This window comes from Papilio polytes, unplaced genomic scaffold (assembly GCF_000836215.1).
Source record: "Papilio polytes unplaced genomic scaffold, Ppol_1.0 DF824303.1, whole genome shotgun sequence".
NCBI classification, from domain to species: domain Eukaryota; kingdom Metazoa; phylum Arthropoda; class Insecta; order Lepidoptera; family Papilionidae; genus Papilio; species Papilio polytes.
The window spans coordinates 257,822-283,322 of record NW_013524901.1 but is presented as its reverse complement, the minus strand read 5'-3'; the positions used below and the strand labels follow the sequence as shown (position 1 = coordinate 283,322).

General features: G+C 33.8%; 2 protein-coding genes across 2 annotated transcripts; one reads left to right on the top strand and one right to left on the bottom strand.

Annotated features, from left to right (window-relative positions):
* Positions 1 to 435: 435 nt before the first annotated feature.
* Positions 436 to 3,347, bottom strand: LOC106100478 (sodium channel protein Nach-like). Its single transcript, XM_013279347.1, has 11 exons — positions 3,306 to 3,347; positions 3,092 to 3,198; positions 2,867 to 3,020; positions 2,431 to 2,561; positions 2,235 to 2,355; positions 1,967 to 2,128; positions 1,783 to 1,882; positions 1,638 to 1,709; positions 1,379 to 1,493; positions 1,115 to 1,212; positions 436 to 674 (listed from the first exon to the last, which is right to left on the bottom strand). Exons 1-11 carry the CDS (start codon positions 3,345 to 3,347, stop codon positions 436 to 438), a joined length of 1,341 nt encoding a protein of 446 aa, XP_013134801.1.
* A 726-nt stretch (positions 3,348 to 4,073) lies between these two features.
* Positions 4,074 to 22,579, top strand: LOC106100468 (sodium channel protein Nach-like). Its single transcript, XM_013279336.1, has 10 exons — positions 4,074 to 4,280; positions 4,473 to 4,576; positions 5,173 to 5,332; positions 5,406 to 5,551; positions 5,838 to 5,939; positions 6,033 to 6,114; positions 6,280 to 6,427; positions 7,217 to 7,340; positions 7,773 to 7,879; positions 22,467 to 22,579. Exons 1-10 carry the CDS (start codon positions 4,074 to 4,076, stop codon positions 22,577 to 22,579), a joined length of 1,293 nt encoding a protein of 430 aa, XP_013134790.1.
* The last annotated feature ends 2,922 nt before the right edge of the window (positions 22,580 to 25,501 follow it).

The following is a 25,501-nucleotide window of genomic DNA, read 5'->3' as shown; positions in this document are numbered from 1 at the left end:
AATCAAAAATTTAAAAAAAATTCGCTCCACTATTTAAAAGAACAATGCTATCGTTCTAATGTTTTAGAGGTTTTATTACAGCAATAAAGTGTACATGAGTGAGTTCTTATATAATTTATGTTCAATGTTCAACAAGTCGTTCATGTGGAACTGCTGACAAAACAAAATGTATTTTTACTGGTCTAATTCCAAAACATTCATAGTAAGAACCGTTTCGTTATTTGTGATCCATATCTCTTGTGTAAAGAAAAGCAAACATGAATAAAGTAAGCTTATACCGAGCTTAATTATGCGGAGCTTTAAGTAGGCATACTGCGCTGTTATGAGAACTGTATACAAGGTGTAGAATGCTTGTTTTATCAACAGGAAATGGTGTCACCAATGATTTTTTTAATTAAGTAATTTACTATTAGATACCCATTACTAAATAAGAATTCAGTGTGTAAACTTAAATCTCGGAGTGATATTTTCTTTTCTGTTGAGTTGTTTGCCGTTGTTTTCTTTGTTGGATATTGTAAAGACTTCTTTAACCATGCCACGACTCTTCGGGGTGACTCTGTCAGTTTTATAATTACCGCAGCACGTGCAGACGAGATCCAGGATAAACCACACAATCTCTATAATGCTTATTATTGACCCTCCGAGACAGAGTCCGAACACGCCGCCTAGATTAGCTGAAAGTAAGGTAATGTTTATATCAATTACTTATTAACCTATACAAATATTTGTTTTGGTTTAGAACGGGCGCACACCTTTGACTAAACTATCGCACAGCAGTTGTGCGATTGTCGATTGTTTTGCAACGGATTCAACTGTTTAGTTGCACAACTAAAAATAGAGTAGTGTGCGCATCTTTATATAAGCCCATAGGAATTAAAGCGAAACTAAACAATTGTGCGATAGTTTAGTTTCAGGTGTGCGCCCGCTCTTATAGTGACTACTTCGATGTTTGCTTTGTTTCTGTTCTGTTCTTTTTTAGGTTTCAAGGCATGGATAAATAGGAATCACTGAAAAAATAACCAAAGCGATTAAAATTGGAATCACTAGATGTGTTGTATTTAAAAGTAATTAATTATTTATAAGAAATATTGTTTCTAGTTCATATAGTACGTACCCAACATCTGGTCCCACGTGTAGAGAACCTCTCGTCTGTACTTCATACAACTGTTGTCTTCGAAGTGAACGGTAACGCGACTGTTTGTTCGTGGAATCCTAGAAAGAACACTGAACTTAACACTCCGAACGGTCGATATTGGGTCAGTACACGTTTGCCATACGCGGACCAATGATTTAATTCACTACAAAGGCTCCTGTAATACCTTTTGTTTGTTGTTTGTATGATAAATGTATTGTACTCGTATGTTTCACGAAACGTTACCTAATTGTTCGGTCCCGTTTTAAATATTCGACTTCTGTCTCATACTCGATGTAATCGCAGTTCTGATGACAATCGTTACGAGAAACGACTTCACGTATATTGCCTTGCACAAATTCTGAAAGATAAAACATTAATTTCAAATAATCCAAACCTGATAGACGCCAACTATAGTTTTTAAATTTCAAATAAGGTACAGTAAATCATTACATTTTTTGGAGCATTACAAATCGTTTGTTAAAACTATTTCAAAGGGTCATACCCAAGGAATCGTAAACGCAGGTAAGACGACCCCAGGAGCAAGCAGGGAAATTGTCAACAGATAATACACTACCTGTAAAAATATTACATAAGCAACTTAATATAAAAAATACCGTAAAAACTAGCACACGTAAGATGTAATTTACCATCAAAGTCGAATGGTATACATTGACAATATTCGACAATTCTCTTCATGACTAAATTCATCATACAGTTTTGATAGGAAGTAGCTCCAGTTTTTGAATCCTAAAATAATTTACAAATTAAAAACACGCCTTTTAAACACAAGAATATCAATGAGCTTCCAGCTAGAGAAAAATATTTTATTACCGTGTCTAGAAAACACTTTCTATTAGAAAGGGAGAGTGCCTTAACATCTGCGGATGAATCCATTATCCAAACAGTGATGGTGGCATCGAAATACGCCCCTGTGGTAATTATTATAGAGTTGTCTAAAATTGTTATATTGTCGTCCTTGTCGAGGACATACAACTAGAAAAAAAACTTGGTTCATGTTTCAAAAACAGAATAAGGATATGGTTATTCGATTAGTAATTGGGACGTTTATTAAGATAAAGTTCTGAAAAAAAAAACTTACCGATGCGTAACCATCGCTTTTATTTCCGTTGCTATCGTATTTATCTGTATTCAATGTTATATCTAAGGCTTCAGTTATCTCCGTACCAGCTGCAAAGTTGGTTCCTTCTTCAGCGTGCAAACTAAATAATTAATATAAATATGAATAAAGAAATTTTCTATTTATAAACAGAATTCTCAATTTAATTTCAACTTACCTAAAATAAGTCAGATCAAATTTGCAACAATATCCAACATACGTGAGCACTATACGAAACATTTCCGTACAATTGACCAGCTTCGATCTCCAAATACATTTCTCTATCAATACTTCACACGGTTTCTTAAACTAAAAAGAAATAACTAGTTTTGTAAAAATCACAATATCTTTGCTAAGTATAAGATTATCGGTGTAGGTACCGACTAAATCCAGACCCCTTTGAATAATTGTTAGACTCTTAAGAGTGAGTCCAATTAAGATTTTTTGCTACCCGTCTCGCACTTAGTTAGCAGACAAGTTGTTTTGTCCGTAGAACGAGCTACGGTCTACGTAGAGCTATGCCAGGCTACGCCGTAATTTTGTGAACCCTTTGCTGTCTTAACATTATTTTGCTATTATTTTTTAATGAAATAGTTTTATTCAAAACCACTTACCATATCTAATAGATCAAGATACGTATAACCAAGACTTTCCAGAATTGAGTGCATTTTGTTTACATGAGGTTGTATTTCGTATTCTGTTAGTTTTATGTCCATTAGACTCCGGAAGAAATCATCAATTTGATCGTTTTGAAATCCTCGTAGAACCCTGTAATAAAGTTTATTATATGTAATAACTTGCTTACCAAGTAAACTAGTGTACGTGAGCTTAGTACTGACAATATTTTTTTGACACTGTTTGTGTTAGGTCCGTACACCATTTCCGTATCGCAAACGATGACCGCAGGGAAGGGGATCTTGCTCGTGGGATAGTGAGTTGTCTCTACCTGGCAGAGTAAAATCATGAAAATGTAAACATTATGTCGATTAAATTAAAACTTGTAAAAACGTATATAAATAATGGGAATAAATAGGAAAATTGATATATACTTACAACAGTGAAAGTAGGATCTATGATGAATTTGTTCCAAATCATATGGCCTAAGAAGCCACAAAGGCCGATGCTTGAAGCGATTGTTAACAACCAGAATAAATTGACCCACTTGTTAGCACTAACATAGAAGTAATGAAGGCCATGGATAGTACTGTGCTTTAGAAAATCTGATGTTTTCTTTAGCAATTTATATTTTAATGGTCTTTTTTTAGACATCATGTACCGATCTATTACTTTTAGATATATCTTGTTTACTATTAACCGACTACGTTTGTTTAGTATCAATTTAACACTCATAAAAGTAAATCGATTGTATACCAGACAGTATACTTAGAGGTTTTAATTGAAAACTTTCTTTCTTTGTTTAAAACCTATTATTATTACCTTGTTTAAAAGAGTTCTGTTAATTTAAAAACATCAATATACAACTTTAATAATAGCATTAATGTTAAAAATGTGTCATTGTTTTTTTCTACAATCAAATAGAAACCTAAGTACTCTTAGAATAAAGATTTTGTTTATAAAGCTATTGTAATTAAAATACCCATTAATTTCTTATTAATATTCATATCTCGTGTTATTTTTCTCATAACTTATGAATTAATTACAGGAATTATTAAGAAAACAGTCATTAACAACTTTTATCATTAAAAGGAAAGAAATACGAAACAATTCTCAAGACCATTACTGTTTTAGTTAATATTCTTATTAGGTACATTCTAAAAGTCGGATAATAAAGACTGTTTTAAACAACAAACTCATCCCAAAATGACTAAAAAAACAAAACATTATAAGAATATGTTGCTAGCATCTCTGCCGACAATTACAACTTTACACGGAACCAATCAGTTTTCAGTACTATCGGGCAGGAAGATAATTCTATGGCGGTTTCTGATGTTACTGAATATGATATTGACAATTGCCTTTGTACTGGTCATCAAAAATAGATACAATAACGACCAGATTTTAACACGGGTAAGAGAATGTTAATCCTTTGTTAACGTACGTAATCAAGATTTTGACTAAAATTACCATAAATGAATGTAAAAAAATCAATTAATATAATTATTTTTGCAAAAAGAATTAAACTATAACAAAGGTTCGTGTTCATTAAAAATAGCTTTATGTAATTAAATTTTAAACTTACTTCGACTTTTTTCAATTCAGATCAGCAACAAATGCCAACTGAACGAGACGCCATTCCCTGCTGTTAGTATTTGTAATTTCAACACGGTGTCATTGCGGGAAAGTCAGACCATCACTCGAATATTGTAAGTAAAAAAGAAACAAAATTATTCTTCAAACTCTATACACCAGATTTTAAATTAATCATGATTTAGTGTCTATCTGGAACTACGTATTGATTGTTTAGTGGTCTTTTTCTTATTTTTTCTACCTCCAATTAACTTTCTTTGATTGTCCTTTGTAAACTAATAAAATAACGAGATGCCAAGGAACTTATATTCCTGCGGGATTGTCAAAAGCAATTAATTTAATTAACCAATTTGTTTGGTGGAGCTTTGAAGTTTCAAACTCACAGATTTTGTAACGAGGCTTAAAATATGCAGAATTTATTCTGCGGTGGACTGCTGAAGAATGAGATCTTTGAGTAAGGGTCGCCATACACGAATTGCATTAGTCGGCGTATATTTTTAGCAGGAGACAGCTAAAATGCCTGATTAAAATGTGTAAACGACGACATCTAATCGTCTAACGCTGACCGACATGATTTTGTTATACATAATACACATTGTTTTGAACAGGCCGTGTATGGCCTAAACCTAAACCTAGTTAAAGACGTTACGGATAAACAAAATATCAGCCATCTTCATTAACATAATAATAATGAAATTGTAATTCTTCTTAGGAAAAATCACGGCGTTTTAGAATCGGATGTAATACTTTTCTTGTACAATCTGCATCATTTGCGGGATTATAGTTATTCAGCGCAGAATGTTAGCCATTTTACTGAAATAATGACAATTCTAAAGGATCACTATTTCACTGTAGAATCAATAATGGAAGAGGTAATATTTAAATTGAGATTTAAATAGAAGTTAAAAGGAAATTGTGTTTTAAAATCATTATAACACTTTTTAGGTTCGTCAAAAATGTGACAAGTTATTATTGCACTGCACCTTCAACAGGAAGGTTAAAAATTGTGTCGATATGTTCAGATTAATTAAAACACACGACGGGCATTGCTGTACATTTAACTACGCTGCTCTCAATGACGACAGTAAAGGGTAAACAGTCTCAATAAACTATAGAACTGAAAAACAAAAACATCAAATAACAAAGCTTCAAACAGTGATTTTGCAAAATGAAATCACTTTTGTTGTTCTTTTAAACCTCTTTAGGTATTTGGAGAGATTTTGCTTTCAAGGCAATTTAGCATTGATTTTAATTAATGCAATAAAAATGGTAATTCTGCGTTTCTATTGGAGTTTACAATTCTGTTGTTTCAAATAACTGGTATTATTGAAAACAAAAACTTTATACGTTTTAATAATTAGATTATTTTATATTTAGTTCTGTGTCAGCGAAAGACGAAGATATAGAATATTACGAAGACCCAAGTGGTGAGGATGCGACTACAAATCAACCAGTCGTGGTGACGTCAGAGTCGGGCAGGTATTAAAACTTTAGAGATTAAGAAACAAGATTATTTGGTCTATATAAATAGAAAAACTAAACATAGATATAAAAATAAATCATAAATTACAGAGGATCTGGTCTCAGTGTTATATTAAATGTGGAACCAGATGATTACCCAGATTGGTCCGGCGTACCGTACTACGGGGCGAAGGTAATACAAAAATTATTTAACCAAATTTTATACATACGATCGCTAATACAATTTGATAAATCTCTTTATTATCGAGGAAAATTCAAATGAAATTCTATTCCTCCGGGTACGATGGTTACGAGAAGCTTATGTTCGTTATTTTCTCTCTGAATTCGTTTATTTTAGATTTTGATCAGCGATCCTAACGATTATCCGGAGATCACAGTATCGTATAGATTTATAAGCCTCGAAGAGTCATTGGACTTGAAAATACAACCGTTGGTGTTTCAATGTGAGGAGGATATCCGCAATGTGTCTCCAGAGAAGCGCGCATGTTGGTTCCACGACGAAGTCCTTTTGCAATACACCGATAGATACAGTTATGAAACATGTTTAACGGAATGTAAAATGAAAACTTTTCTGAAATACTGTGGATGTGTTCCTTACAAGTATCCGATAAGTGAGTTGCATAGAATCTATTATTTACAGATGTATTAAAATTATTTAAGTATTTTCAAGTGGTGATAAAAGCAATTTGTTTTTATTGTTTTTGCTTAGACGATTTGGTTATTAATGCAGGAATTATGAAACTTATTCGATTTTATTGCTCAATGTAAATGTAACATTACAATCTGTATAAGAGCGGACAAACACCTTTGACTAAACCATCGCACAACTGTCGTACTATTGTAGATTGTTTCGCAGCCAATTCAACTATTTAGTTGCACAACTAAAAATCGAGTAGTGTGCGTACCTCCATATAAGCTTATAGGAATCAAAGCGAGACTAAACAGTTGTGCGATAGTTTAGTTTCTGGGGTGTTCATTTAAAGCATTATTACGTTTTCAGTCAAGTCAACGCCTATTTGCGAATATAAAAATTTGGAATGCCTAAAAAATGTCACCAGTAAGTATGCTTTAATTTCCATTAAAGCTAATACAATTTAATTTTACAGACTAAACAAATTCACATCAAATAAAATCTTAGCTGTCTTGTTTTGTAAGAAGAGTCGACAAAGTAATTCTATCTCTTAAAGCAGTAAAAGTTTCATCAAGTTCAAAAAGTTTATTGTGCATATTAGTTATTTATGTTGGATATTGTTTCCTGATCTTGTATGAACTAGGTTACATATCAGAGGATCAGAGAGCTTGTGACCCGGTGTGCTACATGGAATGCTGGGACAAGAGGTACAGAGTTACTAGTGACATCACACCATTCGTTCCAGATATGTTCCCGCCGAGTGTCATGTGAGTTAAAACACTTTAAAGTCTAATTTTTAAGATAAAATTAAAAATATATAAGCGTACCCTTTACTGTGTTTACTAATGGGGAAGAATAGTTAATAAAAAAAAAAAAACAAAATGATATTTTCATATATAAATCTATACATTTTTATGATTGCCTCCTTTTTGTTTTCTAATTTGAAGATTATCACTCAAAGGTAAGATGTACATAGCCTTATATTAAAATACGTTTGTAGATGCCTATTGCGATTTATAACCCCGGTATCAAATTTGAAACTTCAGATATTTGAGGTTAAATACAGTGGAAAAATTACTAATAGTGGATACTAAAGTATACAATTTCATAACGCATTTTCTATCATATTACATCTAATAAAATATACTATTCATAGATATAATGTTTTAAACGAAGCTAAGACATCCCGCTATTTTCAGAAACACGCACAACGTGAGCGAGCTGTCCGCTCTACAAGTTTACTACGCCAAGTCTACGTGCAACAGCTACAAGTTAATGCTCCTAATGGACTTCAATTACTTCATCGGTGAGCAATTTCGTCTTATTTTCCTGTTTCACAAACAAATCTGTAAGAAGCTAAGCATTATTATGGAGAGCACGATTTCGCCTTGACATTATTAGATTCCAATTTTGTAAGAATCGTGCAATTGCCTGTTCTAATTTAATTACAATTTTTTATATATTCCTTGTTTATTTCTGTAATTGAATTAAATAATCGACTCTGTTACTGATGTCTTTTAAGTAATCTTGAATTTACTTTAATTATTCCTGTCAATTACAATTAAGTTTAGGCGTTTTTACGCCTAAAGGTATTTGAAATTAAATTACTAAGACCAGATAATTTTCTTTACAGCGACTTATGGAGGAATATTTTCTTTGTGTTTCGGCGTTTCTCTTTTAACTATATGCGAATTGGTATACTTGTTGTTAGCTTTCTTATTTAAGTTATTGTTACAAAATTACAGGTTGATAAAATTATAAAACTAATACTTAGCTTGCATCAATTATCAATAAAGTGTGAATTTTAACTAAATGTGGATTTATTCTTTTGTCGGTTTTTAAAATTGTTTAATAAAAAATTGATAATTTTAATGTAATGGTTTACAGTTAAATTATTTATATTGGTTTATAAAAAATCATTAAAATACACTTGTACATATATACATTGCTTTTTGTGTTTAAATAAAGCGTCATCTATTTTATGTTCTTGAAACGTTTTCTATTTTTCGTTGAATGAAATCTGGTACTGTATCAGTTGAAGTTCAAACTTATGCTAACAGATGTCACTATAAATATCCCGCAACGGACTTGTCGTATTCGTAATAATCCGATAGGTTCTCTTTTTATGTTTGGTGTATTAAAATAAGGCAACTATAAATGTAATAGTTTACAGTTAAATTATTTAATTTGGTTTATAAAAAAATCATGAAAATAAACTTGTACCGATATCTGTTGCTTTTTATTTGTGTTTGAATAAAGCGCCATCTATTTTATATTCCTAAAACGTTTTCTATCTTTCGCTGAATTAAATCTGGCGAAGTTCATACCATGTGCCGATACATGTCAGTATAAAATATCCCTCACGGGCTTGTTGTATTCGTAATAATCCGATAGGTTCTCTTTTTACGTTTGGTGTAATAATAAAATAAGGCAATTTTACATAAAATACTTTTTAGTTCTGTTAATTAATTTAGTTAAAAAAAATAATTTCAATACATTTGTAATAATATTAGTAAACCCATTCGGCTTTTTATTATTTAAGTAAAACGCCATCTATATAATATTCTTGAAATGTTTTCTGTTTCGCTGAATTTAATCTGAAGTTTATGTCCGTTGAAGTTTATATTTATGCCAATAGATGTCAGTATAAAATATTTCGCATCTTGTAGTTTTCCTAGTAATATGATAGAATTCTCTTTTTGACCGACTTCTCGAAAGAAGGAGTTTCTATTTTTCTTTTTATTTATTTTTTATGTGTGTATGCATATGTACATGCATAACTCCGCTCCTAGTAGACTGATTTTTTATGCTTGATGTTATAAAATAAAGTGAAATCTGTCTACGTTTATTTTCTATTTTTTTTAGGTTTCTTTCATTTAGTATATTCCCAAACAGTTATAAGCTTACAGTTCAGTTCAGTTAAAATTGATGGAAATCAGTGCTTGTAGCGGGCTTTAAAAATAACATACTGATAATCCCAACTGCTTCTTATCATTCAAGACTGTAAACCAGGAAACATAAAAGTCTTGTTTAAGAATGATAAACCACTGATGCAAACGTGCGTATGACTCGGTCGGGCAATTCGTTCCGGAGTCGTGCATTAACAAGTCTGGTCGTGGGGGATAAATCACGCGGGGACGGATCACGTCGCACGTAGTAAGGGGCTGTGGGGGAGGGGGCTGCTGTATTAAAATTTCAAGCCGATCGACGAACCCTCAAATAACTTTAGCTGATTTATTTTCCAGCTGCTTGAATTTATATTATCTGTCTTCTTTGAATAAGAAGTGTTCATGTAAAATGTAGCAGGTTGCGATCTATCCAGGTGTTGAAAATTGAACTGTTTCTGTAAATAATTGAAGGTGTTGTCAATTGTTATGTTTTTGGCTAAACCTTTTGCACTGAGATAGTGATATTCAATGTAGTTCACATAAACAAGTTTACGTAAATAAATTAACATGTTTGCTATGTTTACTTTCAGAAAATGTTTTAACTTAATGTTAGTAAGTAATTCATATCAGTAGGCGATATTTTTAAAAATTATTTTATTAATTCGAGTCAAACTTGTGAATTTTTCATATAATAATTAAAAGATTCTCGCAGCAGAATATTTAAATAGCAGTTAAAGTAATAAAAAAACTTTAATATATCTTTCAATATAATTATAATAATTTTCAATTACTTTTTACTTTGAGATGTAAAAGTAATTCGAGACTTTCGTAAGGTTTGATTAATTTGAGATTTCTAACTCCGCGCACCAAAAGCGTTTGAATAATTAAATCAAAGACTATTCTGAAGAAAAAAATTGATAGCTATCTGAAGCCAATTCCAATATTGAACACGTGACGCGTTTACTCAATCAGTATCGAACGCCATTTTATTTGATACCATTTTTTGTCGTTCAGAATTCTTTTATGCTTATGCGTTTCACTCCTCTATAGAGAAGTAGGAATATAATGCCTTTTGTCTTATTTTGTCACGTACTTACGTCTGTATGATGACGTAAAAATAAAATGTAAGTTTACACTGACGTAGAATAGCGTTAGATGTTTAAAATTTAATATTTCTTTATAATACTCAAAGGATATATTCCTCCTTTTGTTAGAAGAACGTCATTTAAGATAAATAGAACTGAACTTGGTAGAAGGATTAAATTTTGATTTTTTGTCAAAATTTGTATCTTTATTAGAAGTTACAGGACTTTTATTTATCTCTAGAACTAATTCTCTCGATATTTCCTCCAGATGTGATACAAAATCGATATCTATATTTTCTTTGTGATGCACTTTACTGAATCATAGACGGCAGATATCCTTATGGATTTGACAGATCAATATGGCATTGTTTCTTAAGATGTTCAGAAATAGGTCAAGAAAATATTCTCTAAAGAAATAAATAGAAAACGCAAAGCCTTTGTCCGCTGACATCCATCGTGTGTGGGGTTGTAAACCTTTGAAACGGTCTTATGTGTTCAAGAAATTGCTACTGCGAATTTTAATACGAATAAGTATTAAAATATTAACAAATAATGAGCAACAATATTTTCTTTTAATTTCATTTAATTGTAAAAGAAGTGAATAATGTGCATTGTTATCTGAGGCCTACCGGTGCTTTGTTTCATGTGGTTAGTAGATGTAACCGAATTCCAATTACAGCGCAGTGCTCGAGTGCTCCGGCAGAGGGCGCGGCATTCCTCCTACGGCTTGTTGACGTCACATAGGTAGACCGCATTCTCTATGTTATTCTCTACATTATTTTTGCAACACTATATCCCCTGTTAATGTTAAAAAAGCTCAAATAAAGAGAAACGTGTTTTACTTTTCTGGCAAAATTAATGTTTCCCGTAAATCGGACACTGAAGATAAGATTTATTATTTCTTTATGAAATCACATAAAATATCTAGTCAGTTTATTTTACCTGCAAAAACAAACATTTGTGAATTTTATAATCGTTGTAAGTGGCACTTAAGGGCGAGGAAATAGACTGAGCATAAAAATAAAAAAGATAAGCAAGAAAGCCGCTATCTGCAAACAGAGAACATTATTAGAGAACATAAATGCCGCGTAATAAACATGTACTAGATTTTTATGCCTTCGCAATAAAAGTCTGGCTTCTTCGTCGCTGGAGGGAGGAAGTTATCCTATAAAGACACGAGTTCTGTACAAACTTTTTGTATGACACTTGAAAAAAACATTTTTAGGGTTCTATGCATTTTTTAAAATCTGGCTGTTACAAAACTGTCAAATAATTTTATTGCTAAGTATCTGAAAATAAAAACGTCTCGAATGCAATCGACTGAGCTGGTTTCAAACATTCGAAATACGGGTCAGGTTCTGTGCAAAAGGAAGAAGAGTCGAGGGAGGGGGGAGAGGCTGTATTCATTCGGAATTTCAATGTCCTTTATCTGGTAGGAAGTGAGCCATAAACATCGTCATAAATTGTTGTTATTCGCGAAAGTGTCGCGCGTTTCGTTATTCTTTATTTTGAATTCCTGAATTCGCACTGCAATAGTCTGTGTGGCCGAACATTGTTATGAACGCTTTTACGGGGAATGTCATATGAAACAAGAGTTTTCATTACAAAATTTTTGTTCTTTACAATTGGGGTTAGTACTCCATTGAATTCAAATTAAATAAAAAATTACACCGTTCGTGTGTTTTTTGAAATTGACTTTTAATAGATCATCAATTCAGTCTTAAATTTGTCCTACAATTATAACTAGTGTATGTTTTCTGTAGGTGTGTTTCCCGAGCGTGCCTCCTTAAAGTTCCTTATTGAGATAAGAGCCGGCAGACTTCTCGCTGCGAGATGTGACACGCAAACATAAACACGTACTTACAACTGTACAGACAAACTTTGAATTGCACGGTTCCGGACTTGCGTTCATTTTGTTTTTGTGAATGAGATGATATTTAGCATATTACCTCTGTAATTAACACAAGCCTTTTAAAGCTAAAATGGCTAAAATAAATATTAATTAATTAACTAATATCTACAAACATTTAAACTGTACCCTTCTTAAGGAACACATTTGTAACTTAATGTGCTTATTGGAGTATGAATAGGGTATTCAAAATTGCAGGTATAAACATATCAATATAGTAGGGGGATATTTTTCCCGTAGGTTATCACGAGGCAACGTGACCCCATTCCGTGTGGGTTGCTTACGTCGAGAGTGCCCCCGCTCGCCTTGTAAATATATTGCACTGCGTGCATTTAAATGTGTACGTTAAACTTTTTAAACCGGAATGTTACAGTTGGATTCATACGACTGTTTATTTTTAAATTAAACTTCATTAACCGCATCGCTGGTGGTTTTAGTATGTTACTGGGTTACAGAGTTCAAAAATGGATTTACAAATTCAAAGTTAACAAAATAACGTTGGTTTTATAGGCCAGAAGGAAATTGTACTGGTAATTATCATTGATGATGGTCAAATTAAATTGAAGGAGCTATCTCAAAATCATTCGTCGCGTAAGAAGGATAGTATAAGAGTTTTCTTTTATTCGAAGCATAAATAGTCGCTACTTCTAACATCGATAAAGTAATTGAATAATATATTAGCCTGTTAAAGTATGACTGTTTATAAGTTAAATGAAACAAAAACATAGCGCAGTTATTATTTACATCAATTTGTATTTGTAGAAGGAACGCGAAGTCGCTCGCAGCGCTGCAGAAGTGAATTTATCCGGGTCGTTGGCTCACGAAATATACGAGCAGAACTAAATGTTACACTTAATCCACGGAGAGACACGGATTAACGATAAACTTTGAAATATGCGCATTTACCTTCTGCGAAATAAACTCGATGTCTGTTTGCTGGAATCGTGTTAATGTTTACTTACTTTGTTATTTGAATTTAAATGTACAAATCATATTAATACGCATTAGGCAATGTTTTTCACTGGTTCCAACGTGCGAAGGCTTTTTATTTGAATCTTCGCTAAAGTAAAATTATGCCAGGCAGTTAGAAGTCGTTAACTCCATGCGACAAAATTAAGGAGGTGAAAACTTGGAAAAGTTTTTATTGTTACGGTCCCGGGGAATATATCTTCACCTCCTCCTGCACAACCCGCGCCTGCCCCTCCGCCAGATGCCTACTGAAAGTTTCGTTGCGTTCTCACTTTTGTCACATAAAATATGATTTCTTACTTGAGATACTTCGTACAAAGTGAGTATTGGCAACGTCATCCGCGAGTTTTATATTAAAATATCCCGTACACAGAAAACTTATTCAAATTTTGTCGATAACGATACGAATACTTTCCCACACATTTTTGTACTAGCCTCTCAGGACTCGGTAAAAAGTCAGTGTTACAAAAAAGTGTAAAAGATAAAGTATTGTTATAAAAATTGAAACCGTAAAGAATTGTCAAGTATTAAAGCGAGTGTAATCAGGCGGGAATATCAATGAATTACGCGCACTTGGACTTTGGAAACGCGCAGAAGAATGGCCGCCGAGATAACTTTCACCCTTTTAAATAAAGACGACAGTTTTATTGAAAGTGGGCAAGATTTTCTACTGTTATTTTGTGAGTCGACCTTTTACATTGGGATAATTTATAACAGGATACAAAATTATTTACTTAAGAATGAAAATATTTTACAGTGGTAGAGCCCGCTTTAACATCTTTACACGAATGGGTCGGCTCGCCCGGTGCAATACCACGACCACACAAAAGACAGGCGTGAAGTGGGAGCAATTTCGCGTTTCGGCTGATGAATGTGGTGCTGGAGGTCCAACTTTAGTTCCTTTTACTTCACACCCCGTTTCTTATACGAAAACGATTTGACGCTGGAGGAGACGCATAGGAAGATATGATATCCTCATTATGTGCCTTAAAGGGAAGGGTGCCTTCGTCATTCAAGGGAGGGCAAATCATCCGCTGTTGCGAATGTCAATGGGTAACGGTCGCCTCGCCATTTTGGCGGATTCAGGTTGCCGCTTGTTCGTTAACCACTTTATAATATTAAAAAAATTGGATATTTTACGGCTATATTTATCTAAGCGATTAAGTAAATACAGATGGTATAAGCAGAGTTAGCAAAGGTTAACACGGTCCTATTTGTTTCTCTGTCTCGATTTTCCTTTCGACACCAGAGTTAGTGCTTAATTCTTTCTTTGGCTACAAAGTTAAAAACTCGTTATTCGCGGGCGAAAAGTTAACAGAGTCTCCATTGTGAGTGTCTGGAATTTATCTTAACTCGGTGTGACGAAGGCGACGATTCTCTGCTTAATTGAAAGATGGTTCGGCTGAACTCGCAGAAACTTCCTACAGTCTTTTGTTAACAGGAATCAACATTTTTGGAAGGTGTTTTTAAACTGCATAGCTTCGTTTCATAATATATTCAAAACTCTGTACAATGTTTTAAAGTTTAATTTACCTAAGCGCTATTAAGACGATTTAAAGTAAAAACGTGGTCTAAAACCCAAATGTGTTTTTTAGAAAAAAAACCCTATTTTACCATCATATTCAAACTACTTACAGATATATATTTGTAAGTGAAAACATTTGTTACACAAAACCGTAAGTTGTTTATTGCATTTTTTGCCACTTGCAATTCAACCAACCATCTAATTAAGCCGCGAAAGGTAAAGCGGGGAAAAAAGATCTCCGGAGCGTAGTTTATTCACAGGAATAAAACAGCTAGAATACGCGTGGAACTCCCACATATAAATACCTAAGTTGCCGCGTCTTATTCTGAGATCATCCTTAAAAATAATAACTAACATGTTCTTTTTATTTTTATAACTTTACATTACATTCGATTTTTGCATTTAGCGACAACAATTTACAAAAATAGAAAACTCAGGGGAAAACCGGTAGACAGGAAAAAGTTAAAAATGTTCTTTTTTTCTTAATCAAAATAAGTTTAGCTAAATATGTAAAAGAATAAAAAAAGTGTTTTAGTAAAATTGAAGTAGATTCGAGTATTGTAGGCTCAGTTCAGAATAAGGTATCGTTTCAACCCTCGCGGATATATTTTATGGAGACTGCGCGCTCTTTTTGCAATAGCGAGCAGAAGGTGCGCCCCAACCCTTCATATTTACGATTAAGTCGTGATCAGAAATATAATACATGTGTGTTTTTTGTCGATGAAGCGGAGGGCGGAGCGGCGGGCGGGCGGCGCGCCGGATACACGTTACCATATCGATATGTTTCTTCAAATTTTTAGGCCAATTTCCATTTGCAATAACAAATAGTAGTATAAGGAATAGAGTAAAATAGTTTTTTTTTTTGCAAAAACAAAGGTTTTTTATGATATTCAAACTACATTAATAGCTGTAGTACTTCTCTAAAAAGTACTAATTATACCATAGATCAGATGTTTAAGAACGAATTGAAGTTATATTCAGTTTGATGTTTAGTTCAAAAACACACTTTCTCTATTATAACATTAATAGTCAATCATTGGGACATACGTCAATATTTAATTAGTTACATCACTTAAAAAACTCAAAATGAAACTAATTTAGGAAATAATTTTTCCAACTATTAATTACATAAAAAAATCATTTTGAATACAAGTAATGTGCTCACTAGAAATTGAATTTACGAACAAAATATATAACATGTTGCTTGTATCTAAATAGCTGTTATAACTTCCAGCTTCTACGAGAAAATATTGGTATTTTTTAAAGCAAATTAATTTAAAGTTTTGCATAATTATATAGAGGAGATGCATAGACTTAGTTCGTCAGGTGTTGTAATCAGGGTGCGACGTGCTTTGCTCTTACATTCACTTATAAAGGGAGTACTCAAGTGGATACGGTATTTATATATTTTTTATTAAAGGTTAGTTACCTTTTTATTATATACCTTTTACAATATTACTACTATATATTATATACCTTACCCATTTTTTTTATTTTAATCTTACTTAAAAAAAAAATTATTGCTGACTAACAAGTCAGTTTAAGATTTTTTTTTTTTTCTAATACGTTCTTGGCATGGAGTAGCTACTTAAAGATGTTACCTATTATTGGCTATATTTCACCAAATATATGTAAAATTTATGCGAAACGTAAATTGAAATTGCCATATCCTCGTATTTATAGTTCCAGTTAACACTTCGTTATCTTGTTTATATAACCTCCTAATTGTAAATTCACTTTATGCTTCTTAATTTTAAGCTGCAGCTTAATTAATTACGTAAACAATTTTGTTTTCTATCGATAAGATAATAAAAATGATATTTGATTTACAAAAATAAAATTTGAAAGAGAACAAACACATTAATAAATAACTTATTATAAAATTCACAACTGAAGACGAGTATAAATATTTGAACAAAACAATCGCATCTAGTTGCATATAAGATCAATATAAAAGTTACAAACCACAAATTCCATTAACTACATAAAGATTAACGAAGCATTATCGAGATAAAGTAAATGTGAATTGTCTAGAAGAATATTTGTTTTTGTTTCAACGATATTTACATGTATCCGAACGGCAGCTCGGATATAAACAGGATTAAGGGTATAAACACAAATCCAGAAAATTCGGCATCGTATTGTTAACCTTCGCTACATTCTGTTATTGAGCTACGAAAATAAATACTTTTTCTACCATACTATGTTCTACAATTCCGTTGTATAGTGGTGGCATTCTTTAGATTTCTAGAATATATATCCCTGGACGTCCTTTTTTAGAATATATAGGAAGCGGTTGTATTTTTTTTGCAAGTTAGTTTCTTGGTTGTTTCGCCAAAGGCATTTAAAAATGAAGACTAAGATAACTATACTTCATTAAGCTAAACCTTAATTTAAATATTCATTGCAAAGTTTTACAATCACCTTAATGGTAACAGGTTTGTTTGATTGATGAAAGTTTGAGCGACGTTTCCAGTCAAAGAGTTGTGTAGCATTAACCTCCTAGGATTACATCGTTCTTGCACAAACTTGGGATCAAAGAAGGAGACGGGTTAAATATTCAAGATGCGGTTATAGGTCGCAAGTTATAGAGGTACAGGTGACCCGGGTCGAGATTCGTTGGACCCGCCTTTACGATGTTGACGAATTAATGAAGGTCAAGATTTTATACTGCTTCTGTCAGCTCACGAATACATCGGTCGAAGTTGACCATAAAATATCTAAACACTTTGATGAAAGTACTTTTAAAAAGTATTTGTAGAACAGGGAAATTACCCATTAAAAATTCATTAGACTAGGCTACACCACCAAATAAAACTAAGAATTTATTTGATACCAAGCTAGGCATCTTAACTTTTATAAGTAAAAACGGTAAAAGATACTTCTAAGGTGTACAGTACGACATTGGCTAAGTTCAAGTTGACCTGTTAATGGAGCGCACCGCGTGACACATACAGTTTCTCTTTTCACGGCAGTTTTACATTGAAATGCACATAAAACTATTCTCCGTCACGGCGAGCAGCGCGGCGTCCGGTAAGCCGCAGTAAATTCAGCGCGTCAGTACATATCACAAGGTGCACGTACTCCTTGTAAAATATTCAAGGCGACGGTCGCGGCGCCGGCGCCAGGACAACAAATAAAATACGTCTAAAACTCCGAGGAATACGTACCGAGTGTTAACAGCTCGATACAATACTTGTATTTGTTACAAATAGCACTACTTGATAAAAAGTTTCCTCTATGCTCTAAAAGTTTATTTGTAAAGGTTATGACCTAACCTTTTCTGAAACTTACTGATATTGACGTCATTTGTTTAAAATTGATAAAAAAACTTTACTGTAACTGTAAATTAAAAAGTAACCAATATAAGTTGCAAAGAAAAATGTTATTCAAACAATGAAAAGAAAATAAAAGATTTAAGTTACCCGATGAAGATCTAAACGATTTAAACCCGAGGCTCCTTTCCGCTTTTTTTTTAAAAAATGATTTGTTAAATCGACGCTACGATAAAAGGAAGAATCTTTTCAAATTTTCTCCCGTTTACCAATTACGTCGTTATCTCGCAACTCTAACTGAATAAAACTCGGCGACGTTTCATCATTTTCGCGTGGCGAAGTTTTAGTTAGTTTTTGTTCAAACTTCTGATTTACGACCATCCCGGGGCATCTCTCATGGCGCGACGCACCCCAAGCCCCCTAGCTCTGCTCTAATAAAGAAATTTGCGCAAAAAAGTTCTTTCGCCGTTCATCTTTTTGTGATAATGTAGTAAGCAAGTACTGAGAATTGATTACATAAATTATATGCAAGAAATACTAACACATAGAAAATTAAATTAATCATTATGTCTGTTGAAAGAAAAAAAACCTAACGCAACAAAAAAGCTTTAACTTTTTATACATAAATAGTAATTTAGTATTACAAGCAGTATCGATATTGTCCCAATGACCTATAACAAAAGAGTTTGATAAAGAATTTTACGTATTCCAACCTTTTGCGTTCTGTAGGCCACGAGGAAATACAAATTGCCTTCTTTAACATATGGCACGCTCAAATTTGCTGCCGACTGCGAAAAAAATTGTACCTACTTACTGATGCTCTCATTGCAAACCGATTTTCTTTTACTATTCTAGAGTATTAGGTATGTTTTCTTGACCAGTTGTAGGACTGAATGGGAATGAGTACGACCTTTTATCAATGTGTAACAAACAATAGATCTTCAAAGTCATTAAAGAAACAATCATCAATGGAATTAACCAGAAGTTTTACCCTTCACTGGCCACTGGATTTTAGTAAGAATTTGGTCTTTAATTTTTAGTCAGTATCCATTTCTGGTATCAATAGTTCTTGCACAATTATCTTGTTAACAAAGTTAACAATACACAAGTAAGATTATGATCCAAAGTTCTCCGTTATTGCTTGGCATCTTAAGCTCAGAGTTAACGCTCCCAAAAGTTAACGAGTTTAATTTTCTAGTTTAATTTTCATTAAAATCAAGCTTTATCAAAGATTAAATTTAAAGTTTCGATAACTTTAATGTGTTCAATAGCAAGGCGTAACTCGACATCATGATTGGAGGAAATAACAATTAAGATAATTATAGTTAAAATGTGTTTAACATTTCATTGCTATTGTGATATTATCCTTGTGTCAATTAGTGTGTGTGTGTGTGTGTATTTTTGTTTAAAACGACGTTAACAAAAGTAATAACGTTATTAAATGTTGAAAAACTATTAAAACCCAATCGTAGCTTCTACCAAAAGGTAAGTGTGGATAGTTGTCACAGTTTTAGAAGCACTTATGCTTCACATCGTGCCCTTTGACGCAGCCAAATGCATGCAAAAAGTCAAAATAAACGTTGAAACTCTATGCCAAAAGCCAGCATCAACTTTTTTTGTCCTCTCTATGGTACTTAGAAGAAATTTGATAATAATACACTTACTACTTACTAAAAAGTAAATTAAAAAAATGAACTTGTTATAAATTTAGAAACATTTACGATGGTATATTGTAGAATTACGTGATTTAGTTGTTGTAAGCTTATTGGGGCAACAGATGGCGTGTGCGTTGCGACACTAGCGCCAAACACTTTACGAGCTGCCCGTGGTGTGAATTGCAACTAACACTTTTAATGGAACAGAACGGGGATCTACTATTTTACGAATTATAGACAAAATCGTCAGACATACAGATTAACATTTCTGTGTATACGTACATACTTATACCTTAGTCCTCTACACAGATCCAAATAAAATCGAAGAATGTAACAGCATGGTAGGAATCATAGCCGCGTTGCATGCTTTAAAATGGCATCAGAAATTCGAGTACATTTTTAACAAAAGGGAGGGAGCAGGAAGCCAATAGAATTAACTAATTAATATCCGGTGCAAAGCAGACGCTATGTAAAGGACAGGTCGCCGGCGCAAGTCCTTTGTGTGGCGTGATTAGCCGGGTATTATGTCATATGTGTTCGTAGCTCGCAGCTCGCAGCTCGCACGCTGTCAGGGAATTAGTTTGACATCACCGTACAGCCTGGGAAGACTTATAAATCTTAATTAAGGTTTGGTTATATAAAATCTTAATACATTCATCAGTAGCTCTACTTGGAAGAAACGAGTTTTTTATCTTTTCAGAGGTATTCTATTTTATTCCGTGTGCTAGTTGCGAGTATATTTCAAAAGGTTTATGGTGAAACGTAAACTCGGAATCGAAACTACGGATCATTATTTCCAATTTGGTTGTACACTGGGTTGCATATTAAAGTTTAAATTGTACGTACACTGCGGCGCAGCGCGGTGTAAGTCTGCATTAACTGTCTCCGGGGAGACGGCTGCTTGACTGCGAACTTAGTAGAACAAAACTTTTGTTTCCTTTCATCTTACATATTTATTTGTGTGGAAACTTTGAGGTACATTTTTGACGTACAATTAATAACAATCATATTAAAATCTTCCAGTTACAGTTGCAAGTTATGATGTTTTTATGTACACTAAGTTGGTCGTTTCTAAAATAATAAACAATGTATGTAACTCCTTATCTCTTTGGTGATATTCATCTAGTAAAAGAGCTAGTATATGCTATCCGCTGAAGATGATCGCTAACGCTCATTACTAGATACAGTGTCGATGACATTCCTTCGAGACGAGAGCAAAGTATCGGCGCAGTTGTCTGCATAATTCACTTTATTGCCACCGACTGCCGCTCCCCGCTGCTACTACACCTCCAAGATATTCTGTCATAATATTATCTGGTAACATTTCGTACACCATTTCCCACCGTAACTGATATCCACTCGAGACCAAATACAAACCAATTAAAATCGTTCATTACAACGTAATTGAGATTGAGCACAACTATTTGAGATTCACTGCATTGGTTATTTGCAATTTACCATGAAATAGGAGAAATAACTTCGGGGAATGTACGAGTACACAAGGATATTTGAATAGAATGTTTCATATTGAACCTTAAAATTAAATCGTAAATGCAATAATGAAATTGTTATATCAATTTCATTAGCGATAACTAGGTCATTTAGAAAATTGCAATGCAAATATATTTAAATTTTTCACCATTGTTTTAGTATCAATAATGTAGTTGTTGAGCGATGTTCACTTCCGCTTCCTAAACTTAACTTCGGCAAATAGGTTTACGTTCCATTGCTCTTATTTCCTCGGGGAAATCATTCAGAGCTTTGTAAGGTGTCTTCAGCCTTTCAGAACATCCACAGCTCCACAGCTCGCACGCTCCTGCACTGCATTTATTTTCAGTTTCAGCGTGAAGTCATTTTGTACTTCCATTAAATAAGTCTGTCTTTCCGATATTTGAGTTGCTTTATTGTTACACTTTTTAAGAACAGAATAATTAAAAAAAAACAATACCAGACAGTCAAATTTACTTTACGCAGATCTGTGTCTGGTTAAATTATTTCCCAACCCGACCACGCAACGTCAATACGTTGTATTCAATAACCTCGGCAATATAAAAGCTATTTATGTTAACAGAGTGTAGTTTAGACAAGCTTTAAAAGTGTATTTCATTTTTATAGCCGTTCGTTTCGCGTCCCACGCTCCTTATCGCGGAGTGGGGCGTTATTTTATTATTGATATCGTCAATGGTCCGCGCGCTCTGCGTTATGGAGGTAATATATTTTTTAATACTTCCGACTGTAGGTGGAAAGCGGCGATAAACGGATACTAAACGTATTTAGAGATATCTTCAACATTTATCACAAAGGGCCTGTTCACAAATTTTCTATTGTTACGATTATAACTTCCGCACGGAAGGAGCAGCGTAGCAATGAACGCGGAGGTTACCTTATTTATGACACACGTTTTACTTTATTTGCAAATTTTGAAAGTAGAATATGACTGAATAAAGTCATGTGGGCCGTGATCTAACCCACCGTAACAACCACGACTGTGCTTCTCTTACATATATAAGTCAAAACTTAAGTATTTAATAATTACTATAGGAGTGTTAAGAGCTTGTATACCAAGGTATGTATGTGCATCTGATAGGTGAATCAGTGAAGGACGCCACTGTCTATATTCACGTAGGAGACAGAGCGGAGAGTTCGACTAAATTGAATGGGCCGGGAGACGCATTATCGCCTTGCTCGGAAACTAATTGATACTGTTGCAGCTGCAGGTGTTTCGCTTTAATGGAAATAGCATTTCGCTTCATGTATTTACTTTTATTGAAATAATAGAATTGTAATGTAAAATGAGATCTTAAGTTATCGCTTATCACTTTTCAGAGATTTATTTTTAATTTATAATCTGCGTTAGGTAAGTGCAATATTACGAGTATACGCTCAAGTAAATAGAGATTCAAAGCAATGGTTTTGTCAGCGCGGTGTGGTCTAACCGTCGTCGCTGTATAAATTTAATCAAACGTTAATAGCCGCGGCAACCGCAAACCTTCGACTCTCAGCCCGACCGACGTCTGTGCGGAAAATTTAGTCATTAATTAACTTTAAAGTGCAAATGCCATTAATATTCTCGGAAATTGCAGTTCAAGTTTTATAAAAACATACAGCAAGCCATTTCTAAAGTTATTCCACGTTAAAAACATTCAACTATTTATGCCTACATCTTCTGAAACGATGAAAACTATGAATATTTCATTTTACCCTCGCGTACCCGCACTCGAGGTTGCCGCTCGAGATCACGCCGGCGCGGCGGCGGCGGGCGGCGACGGGCAGCGGCGGGCGGCGGCGGGCGGCGGGTGGCGGGCGGTGAACGCAGTCGAAACCGAAATGTAAAAATTTTATTAATTCTCCTTTTCAATTTAATTTCGCGAATGAGTTTCAAAGCTGGAGAAATGTTCGTAGCACAAGAACGTCTCGACGCAGCGGCGCATGGACAACTTCTAAAGCCTTATGACACACGCCACGCGAAAATGTCTCTTAATTACCACTCAGTAAGGGCACTAGTCGCAAATGTTTTTTCCTCGGGACTTTGTCGGCGCGGGACGTCGAGTGGTGCACTTCAGTTTTAACGTGTGGTACGAGATAACTGTTATTTACATGTCAAAAAATAATATCATTACAATTTGTTTGAAGATAGAAATAAAATTTTAAACAGATGTCCGTACTTCTTTTTTAAATGTGAAGGAGGCAAAAGCACAGTGGGACATTTAATAAACATGAATCATAGACGCTCATAGACAGCATACGCAATACCAGAAAACCATAGATGTGTTTTAGTCTTTTGATTGCTGTAGTTGCATAGGTATAATTTTAGCAGTCAAAACTTTGCGAATATGTAGTGGTGTACTATATACTGTGAATTGGGCTACTTATCGACTGAGAGCAAAAGTATTTAGAGTGAAATTTCTTTCAGTCGAACTACGATAAAGTTAGAGGTTGAAAGAAAAATAAAACAAAGAAATTTCTTTTACATTTTAATATAAAAAAATAACAAACTTGTGATACAGACGTTGATATTTAGTACCATGGTTTGTATTCACAACTCGCCTCATCTCGTGACTTGCAGCGTAGTGTTTGTTCAAAAACGAAGGTTTTCTTGAGACGTCCCTATATTAATTTTCCGGCTGCATTTCTGTCAGTTTATTTTTCAACTGTAAGCTAATTTTACGCTGGATGTTGACGTTTATGAAATTAACCTGCGGAATTCGTTGAGCGTAAAATAAACATTGCCTCTTTTCGAGAGTTTTAACTTTTTTCATTACTGTACCATTTCATACATGTTTTTATCTATTTTTATTCGCATTTAACATTTGAAAAAGGGCAATTAATATTTTAGAAATCAGTTAACTTTTTACACATGAAAAAACATTAATTCGTTTTACCTGAGACACCAATTATTACGTTTCCATATGTTTCGAAACATTTCTAACACGACATTACAATAGAATCACTTCGACGGAGAAGTTGGTATAACATGATATATTCAAATAATTCAAGATCAGCTCAAATAGATCACGGTACAGTCACCTACAGTAGACAACGTATATGATGCGTACACTCGCAAACAGTGTCGCCGACGTGCGTCACAATTTACTAGCTGCAGAACTAACAAGACGCCCATTGTGATAGGACAATGGGAGCTTAACGCGAACCCGTTTAGCCTTTGTCAACGATGACACCGCCGGCGCGTTGTAGTGACGTGCCTGATCAATATTAATCTTCCGATAAACAGATCGAGAACGCGCTTTACATCTAAATGCGAGTGAATGCTTTTTGTGGTATTGTCAATTCATCTATATCAAACACACAATCGAACGTTGCTTAGGAATTTTGACTGATGATGTAAGTTCTTGTAGAATTATTTGGTACTTGCTGTTTAGAAATATTTACGTAGTTTATTATGATGATGATTTTAAATGTAAAGATTTATTACTTTGACTGTAACTATTACAACTATGTTTTAATTCATTTTTTTAAAACTATTTTCATCATATTGGTAAACCACAAACGGCAAGGTTCAAATTATTAAATAATTTAAAACACACCGGACTGTTCACATCACTAGTTGCAGAACGTGTAGGTTCAGATAGAGAGTTATGGCGCTGCTTCGATCCAAGATGTGTGACGTCAAGCGCGTATTAACACTTCAAACAAAATTGCTGGATCAAAATTAGCCAGAAGGCAGCAAGTGAGAATGTATTATAGTTTTAAATACATTTCGTTTACCTATATTTTATTCATTATGTTTCTGATTTATTACGGATAACTAATCAGATTTTATTAAAATTCCAAGTACTGTACATGTTATAAAATAAGTAGAATAGATTTAACTTGTAAGGTATTTAAATTATAAAGTGTAGAGTGCACGTGAGCGGTGGTTGGTGTTACAAGCGATAACTTAAGGAGGGAGCTTACAGCTTAGGGTATAAAGTGTAACTAGCTTGCAGACACATTATCTTGGCCTCCTGTGATCTCGGCGTCACTTGAATTTATTCCGGGGAGAATCCTTTCAGGTGAGGCAAGGAATAGTTAATGCGGGACTTTGCTGAATTTCAGAAAGCGGGGTTTAAAGGAAGTGAATGTAGTACGTTATGTTTTAAAATATTCTTTTAACGTCCGGGA

Excerpts from the sequence above, each read along its gene's own strand:
- LOC106100478 (XM_013279347.1), bottom strand. The coding sequence starts at position 3,347 with ATGATTTGGAACAAATTCATCATAGATCCTACTTTCACTGTT. Across the intron at positions 2,129-2,234 it reads AAAGCGATGGTTACGCATCG|TTGTATGTCCTCGACAAGGA; the intron begins GTAAGTTTTTTT and ends TTTTTTTTCTAG. Across the intron at positions 1,213-1,378 it reads AAACGGGACCGAACAATTAG|GATTCCACGAACAAACAGTC; the intron begins GTAACGTTTCGT and ends TGTTCTTTCTAG.
- LOC106100468 (XM_013279336.1), top strand. The coding sequence starts at position 4,074 with ATGACTAAAAAAACAAAACATTATAAGAATATGTTGCTAGCATCTCTG. Across the intron at positions 4,281-4,472 it reads ACGACCAGATTTTAACACGG|ATCAGCAACAAATGCCAACT; the intron begins GTAAGAGAATGT and ends TTTTCAATTCAG. Across the intron at positions 7,880-22,466 it reads GGACTTCAATTACTTCATCG|GTGAATCAGTGAAGGACGCC; the intron begins GTGAGCAATTTC and ends TGCATCTGATAG.